This window comes from Musa acuminata, chromosome BXJ1-3 (genome assembly GCF_036884655.1).
Source record: "Musa acuminata AAA Group cultivar baxijiao chromosome BXJ1-3, Cavendish_Baxijiao_AAA, whole genome shotgun sequence".
Taxonomy (NCBI): domain Eukaryota; kingdom Viridiplantae; phylum Streptophyta; class Magnoliopsida; order Zingiberales; family Musaceae; genus Musa; species Musa acuminata.
Window position 1 is genome coordinate 9,450,590 of NC_088329.1, and position 6,881 is coordinate 9,457,470.

The 6,881-nt window shown below is 49.5% G+C and overlaps 2 protein-coding genes across 2 annotated transcripts; one reads left to right on the forward strand and one right to left on the reverse strand.

The window, feature by feature from the left end:
* Positions 1 to 2,380, forward strand: LOC103978135 (uncharacterized). The gene is made up of 2 exons (XM_065123958.1): positions 1 to 1,959; positions 2,048 to 2,380. Exon 1 carries the CDS (start codon positions 110 to 112, stop codon positions 1,925 to 1,927), a length of 1,818 nt encoding a protein of 605 aa, XP_064980030.1. The 5' UTR covers positions 1 to 109; the 3' UTR covers positions 1,928 to 1,959; positions 2,048 to 2,380.
* A 1,612-nt stretch (positions 2,381 to 3,992) lies between these two features.
* Positions 3,993 to 4,925, reverse strand: LOC103978172 (probable E3 ubiquitin-protein ligase LUL4). The gene has a single exon (XM_065149276.1). The coding sequence runs from the start codon at positions 4,689 to 4,691 to the stop codon at positions 4,170 to 4,172; it is 522 nt and encodes a 173-aa protein (XP_065005348.1). The 5' UTR covers positions 4,692 to 4,925; the 3' UTR covers positions 3,993 to 4,169.
* Positions 4,926 to 6,881: the final 1,956 nt, after the last annotated feature.

Genomic DNA, 6,881 nt, shown 5'->3' on the forward strand with positions numbered 1-6,881 from the left:
TCCTCAACGCAACCAGCCCTCAGTGCCTGCCTCCGCCCTCTCACTCCACCCCTCCCAAACCCAAAAAATAAAGAGAAGAGAAGAGGTCTAACTAAAAGCTCGCTCACCTATGACTTATCCCGCCGCCGCCGCCGCCGCCGCCGCCGCCGCTTCCGCTGCCGCTGCCGCAGTCGCAGACGAGGAGGACGAATCCCCCGAATCGCCGGCCGAGAACCTCGACCTCATCCTGCACCATCTCCTCCCCTTCCTCCTCGCCGCCGCCCTCTCCGCCCGGTCCCTCGTCGGCCGGTGGCGGCTCATACATTCCAAGCTTTCCTTCCTCGGAGCCGCCCTCGCCGACGCCGCTGCCTCCCCCCACTGGCCCTCCAACCGACTCTTCTGCGATCATCTCCTCCCCGCCCTCCGCGCCACCCTCCGCTCCCTCCGCGCCCTCTCCGCCCGCTGCCTCGACCCTTCACTCTCGAGCGGCAAGCTCCGGCTCCAGAGCGACCTCGACGTCGCGGCCTCTGCTCTCACCCTCCACCTCCACGATCTCCATCTCCTCCTCCGCTCCGGCCTCCTCCACCACGACGCTTCTCCCCCCAACTCTTCGTCCGCTTCCGACGACGATGCCGCTATTGTCCTCCCACTTCCGGGTCCCTCCGCGTCCCGCGCCGAGGTTGTCCTCTTCATCCGCGACCTCTTTGCCCGCCTCCAGATCGGCGCCATCGACCTCAAGCACCAGGCCCTCGACTCCCTTCTCGACCTCGTCGCTGCCGACCCCGCCAAGTTCTCCCGCCTTGTCGCCGAGGAGGGCGACCTCCCGCCCCTCCTCCGCCTCCTCGACGCATCCGACCACTCCCTCCGCGACCGCGCCGCTGCTGCCGTTTCCCTCCTCGCCTCCGCCTCGGACGCCTCCCGCCGCGCCATCTTCGAGGAAGGCGTCCTCGGCCCCCTCCTCCGCCTCGTGGATTCCGGCTCCCCCGCCCTGAAGGAGCGCGCCGCCGCCGCGATCCAAGCTATGACCGCCGACCCCGCATGCGCCTGGGCCGTCTCCGCCTACGGCGGCGTCTCGATTCTCGTCTCCGCCTGCCACTCTGGGTCCGGCTCTTCCGTCGTCCAGGCCCTCGCCGCCGGATCCCTCAAGAACGTGGCTGCAATCGACGACATCAGGTCCGCCATGGCGGACGAAGGCGCCGTCCCGGCGCTCGTCGACCTCGTCCTCTCCGGCAACCTCGAGGCCCAGAAGAACGCTGCTCTCTGCCTGGCGTCCCTTGCCTCCATGGGCGGCGCCGAGATCCGCGCCGCCATCATGCAAGAGAGCGGCCTCCTCCATCTCCTTCAGTTCCTTCGGGATGCACCGGACCCGGAAGCAACAGACCACGCCCTGAGAGCGATCAGCGCCCTCGCTGCCTCTTCCGCGGCCGCCAAACTCCTCTCTTCGTCGGCGCCCTTCTTCGCGCAACTGACGGATCTAATCAAGCGCGGGAGCGCCGGTGTGCAGCAACTCGCCGCGACCCTGGTCGCCGACCTCTCCCCCGGCGAAGACATCAAGCGATCGATGGCAGAGTCGATGCCGGCGCTGATCAAGATGATGGAATGCTCGAAGCCAGCTAGCGCGCAGGAGGCGGCGGCGGGGGCACTGACGTCACTACTCTCCGTCCGGTCGAACCGGAGGGAGCTATCGAGGGACGAGAAGAGCGTGACGAGGCTAGTCCAGATGCTGGACCCTAGGAACGAGGCAGTGGGGAAGGAGCTCCCGGTGGCGGTAGCGGTGGCGCTGACGGCCGGCGTCGGGGGCGGGGCACGTAAGCGGATCGCCGAGGCCGGGGCGTGCCGGCATCTGCAGAAGCTGGCGGATGCCGACGTTCCCGGGGCCAAGAAGGCCCTTCAGCGGATCGCCGGCGGCCGCCTCAAGAACCTGTTCTCCATCGCGTGGCCCCAGTGACAAACGATTAAACCCCAAATCTCGTCTTGAAGGTAATTAATTAAAGAACCCTCTATTATTAATTTGATTATATTAGCAAAATCTATTAACAATTTTGAGTTGTCATCACATTGGCTTCAGGTTATTGATGGCGGGAAGGCTAACTGTTGAAGCTCACGAGTAAAAAGAGAGACAGAGAGAGAGAGAGAAAGGTCGTGTGTTCTTTTTCTTAATTGCAGATAAAGAGTATAAGTAGTATTGTTATAGCGGCAGGTAGTTAGAGCCACCAAAGAGAAGCGATGCATGCATGGATGCGGAGTTTTAGGGTGTATCCTTGTGCTGTTTGTGGCTTCTGCTACTTCTCGTAGCTCCTTTATATATTTGTTTGTTGACGTGATCCGGTGATGTAGCGTGCGATTTGTTTGTGCAATTTTCGAGCTCCTCCTTTCTTTACTACCTATTTGGCTTGTGACTCGGATTTGTGGACTCCACAAGTTTGCCGTTTATCTTGGGACGGCAGTACACGGCACACTGTATGCACGTGTATTGATGCGTCCACTGCTTAATAATAATATGGCATGTATTCCTCGAAAGCACTGAGGTGTTCTCAAAAGGTCATAAAACCTGGGGGACCTTCTCGTCTTCGCCCAGAAGCACGCAAAGCGAATCACTTCCTTTTCCCAAGCAACTATACCTGTCCAAGTTACTTGCGGGACTCGCTGGGGGAACAAAGAAAAGACACAGCGTCACATGGGAAAGAGACGGATGAGAGTGGATGCCGGAGAGGAGATGGATTACGACGACTGTGGGTGGGGGCACCGACCATCTTTTCCTCCATTTCCCTCGGTGCGCACTCGCCTCTCGCCCAAGAGAAAAAAAAGGCCTCCTTTTGATCTTTTATCGCACTGCCATATATATAAATGTATCCCGTGAGAGCTACTTAACTTACAGCAACTGCATCTGTGAGCTGTAAAGCCACCTCCGAACTCGGACAATCCCCCAGCTTTGGCATCATTGCTTTCACCGCCAAGCCACCTTCCTCCTCCTGGTTTCCCTCCCCCGCCATACCCTGGACGGCTACCGAGGGCGGTTGGGAGGGCTGCTCCTTTTCTCATCGTTTCCATTTACTATTGTGGTTTGTGAGAGGCTTTTCAGGTGAGGCGTCGAATGCTCCTCGGAGTGCACAAAATGATGGGATGACATGGCCATCCCATTCGGCTTGAATCCTCCTGCCAATACCCGGCAGCCTTTTCAGCCAGCTATGGAGGCTGTTGATGAAGACGACAGCTTTCATGGCTGTTCCACCATCTCCTGCGATAAATAATAGCTAGCGGTGGAAATACTGACCTATGTAGTCCGAGCTCGAACAGTGTAATCCATGGCGTCGAGGACAGTGTCAGAATCTTAATCTTGTAGATATTAGATCCAGTTGCCTGCAGGGTTGTATCAAATGAATTGTGATACTAGTTTTTACGGACACAGTAGGATCTGATGAGATATTATAGGGAAATTAGATCCTTTAAGATATTTATATCTAAGATTTCAGAGAGAAGTGGTGGCCATCAGTAAAGAAGAATAATGAATGCGGATCTATTAAATAGCGAATTCAACTAGATATTTATATCTAAGGTTTCAGAGAAGCGGTGGTCATCAATGAAGCAGAATAATGAATGCTAGTAGTACTGCTATCGAAAGTGTCGACTAACTTAGTTAATATAAAATTTAATATATCATCATAAAATCTTAAACTTAAATCTCATCATCAACTTTTATCTTTGAAAAAAAATTATCTATCTCTGTAGATAAAATAAAATAAATTATTTAGGTGATATAAAACACATGAGGTTTAGATGGTACGGATATTGATATGAGTAGGTCGTGCCTGCAGTCCAGTGCAAACGAGGACGATCGACTCCGATGGCGCGTGGAACTCACTGAAGAACCACGTGCCATCTGTCAGGCATGTTGATACGCTGTCCAGGAAAACTTTATGATTCGGATAGACTTGATATGATTGGAATGAAGCCCTCGATCACAAATTTCTTGTATATATATATATATAATAAAAGGTTTTCCCCTCCTCTCGTCAACTACGAACCCGATATTAGCGAAGAAACAAAACCGAAACCAAGTAACAAACACGAGGCAAAACAGAAGTCATAAGCGCGTACAACAAAAGATACGAAGCGTTTCCTCCGGAATCGTCCCTTCCATCAGAAACGGGAATCTCGAGGGTGCAGCACGAGGCGCGAAAGCCGTTGATTTAGAAAATATCGAGGATGTCGAGGATCGGACGGTTGCAGAGGGGGCAGGTGCCACGGTCCGCCCGCAGCTCTCGTGCGCACACGCGGCAGAAGGTGTGCCCGCACGGGATGAACGCCGCCCCCTTCCGCCCGCCCATGCACACGCAGCAGCAACACCACGCTTCTCCTCCGCCGCCTCCTTCCCCTTCCCCGTTCTCCTCTCCTTCCTCCAACAACCTCATCAGCGACACCGGCATCGGCGCCTCCGTCCTCTTCCCCTCCACTCTACCCACATCCGCCACAGAAGCCGCCCGGTAATTCCGCTCAGCCGCCAGCGCCGCAGCCAGATTCATCTCCTCGGCCGAATTTGCGCCCCCCATCCCCACCACCACCTCCTCCTCCGGCCCTTCTGGGTAAATTTCATCTGTGATGATGGTGGGATTGGAGGCACGGAAGCCCCAAGAGCTGACGCAGCAGCCCATCAGCGCCAGCCGCTTCTTGAGGCTCCTCCACTTCCTCCTCCCGATCCGCTCCGCCTCCATTACTTCCTTCCCCCGTCGTCTCCGCTCTATTGGTATTATTCTTGCATGTTATTGGACCTCTATACACCCGAAAGTAGCAACGACAACGAGCTCAACAACAGATGGGAGGAAGATCACCATGGCTACAGCTTACAAAGCTGAAAACAACAGCTTGCCTCTGCCTCCTCACCTCGCCATCAATCTCATCGAACCACTAAACCCCAACTGCTGAAACAGATCTCATAAAGATCGGGTATTTCTTCCGCACCAGATTCCATTAATAACACAGTAATGAGAGTACCGCCAATAAGGCCTGCTGGTTGCTGGGTGGATAGTACCGTCGGGAAGTAGAGCGCGGCGAAAGGGCGCGAAGACTGAGGTGAGCGCCACGTGGTACGGTGAGGTGGATAAGGGAACGGTACCATATCTCACGTATTACTTTTCCTTCACGTCCTCGTCGAGAGATTCGGATTCATATGAACAGAATTATTTAAGAGGTTTTTGAGCTGAAAACGTTGAGGTCCGAAAGTATTGTCGGTATAAAAGTCAAGATCGAGATATATTTTTAGATTTAACATCATCAATAATTTATACTTAAGTTACTAATTCGAGATGTTAAAGTATAAACATAAATAGTCAAAAAAATTATCTCTTTTTATTATATTAAATATAAATTATTATATTTATTCATAAAATGATAAAGATATTTTATTAAATATTTAATGGAGAGAGTATGTAATCGTCTCCAACAACACTTCATATTTTATTAACACGAGCGAGAATCGGAGATAATCTATAATTATCTGTCTTGAACTTTTATCCACTTAGATAAATAAATAAAAAATAATTTTCATCTTTTTCTTTCATCTTCGATAATTGATTAATAGTGTCTCCTTATATCTATTCAGTGTATTTCATCCATAAGTTTTACTTCATTAAAAAATATTATTGTTCAAGCAAAAGTAGATGTCTATGTCTGCACCAATCAAGCACCATAAGTTGACATCCCAATACACAAACTTTGACCTAAAAAATTAGGTCAATTAATCTTGATGCTTTAGGTATTCCTAATTCTAGTTCTAGTTCTACAAAAACTGGTTTCACTCCAATCAATTTTGTTCCATCGAATTTAGAATATATTATAATAAAAATAATGTGGCTGACACATCAACTGTATGTGATGATATGTCTGTCTTATCATAACACTCCGACTTCACTTGCCAACGAGTTGATTTTAAATCATTACCCCTGTAGGTTCGCATAAAGAATATCATGGCTTCTTGCATTCGATCAATACGATCTACATAGCCAACACGAGCGGTTCACCTGGTTGACACGCAGAAGATGCCTAAACGATCAGTCCTCACTACGATAATGTAATGTGGCTCCATCCAATGAGCAGTAGTTGAAGAATGATTATGAACGACCTTCACACACCCACTATTATATAGATAACACAAACAATGGGTACAACAGTCCAACATAAGGGGGAGGATAATTACAACCAAGTCATCACCCTATTACTGCACAAGTTGCGTAATGGGCGGACATAACAATTTCAAATCTCCACTATATAAAGACACATAGGTACATCTCCAGAAACTTGACTCTTGTAGACTTGATTTATCCAACTTCTCTAACTAGTCAACTGATTTAAGTATTAGAGTGACATTGTCGAGAGTGCCCATAACATAACTAGTCAACTGATTTACAAGCCTCAGATGGCCATCGAAGGAGTTCACATTAAGGTCGGTTTAAGAAATATAATCAAATTATATCCGACTCAGTTTTTGCTTCAGAGAACAAGTCTTTCTCAATAGAATGAAAATTGAATCAATTGGTGATGATTATGACTCCAAATTTAGGAATAGATGATTTTGGTTTTGATTTTGAACTAAAATGGTATATTTTAATTTTTAAATTTTTTTTACTTAATGATTTATTAAACTATTGGAAGGGTAGATTTATCATTTAAAGGGCATATAGTGTTTTTTTTTTTATTACATTTTTGGTCGGTTCAAAATCAAACTGAAACCTTTAGTTATAGTACCGATTCCAAATTCCAATAACTGAAATTAAATTGTCAAAAGCCGATCCTGATTCGGTTTGAAACCATCGAATCATTGATCTCACATTCTGTCGGACCAGCTTACATGCAGTCAATCAACTGACTTTCTTTGACGGCGAAGGAAGCAGAACAACACAAGCATC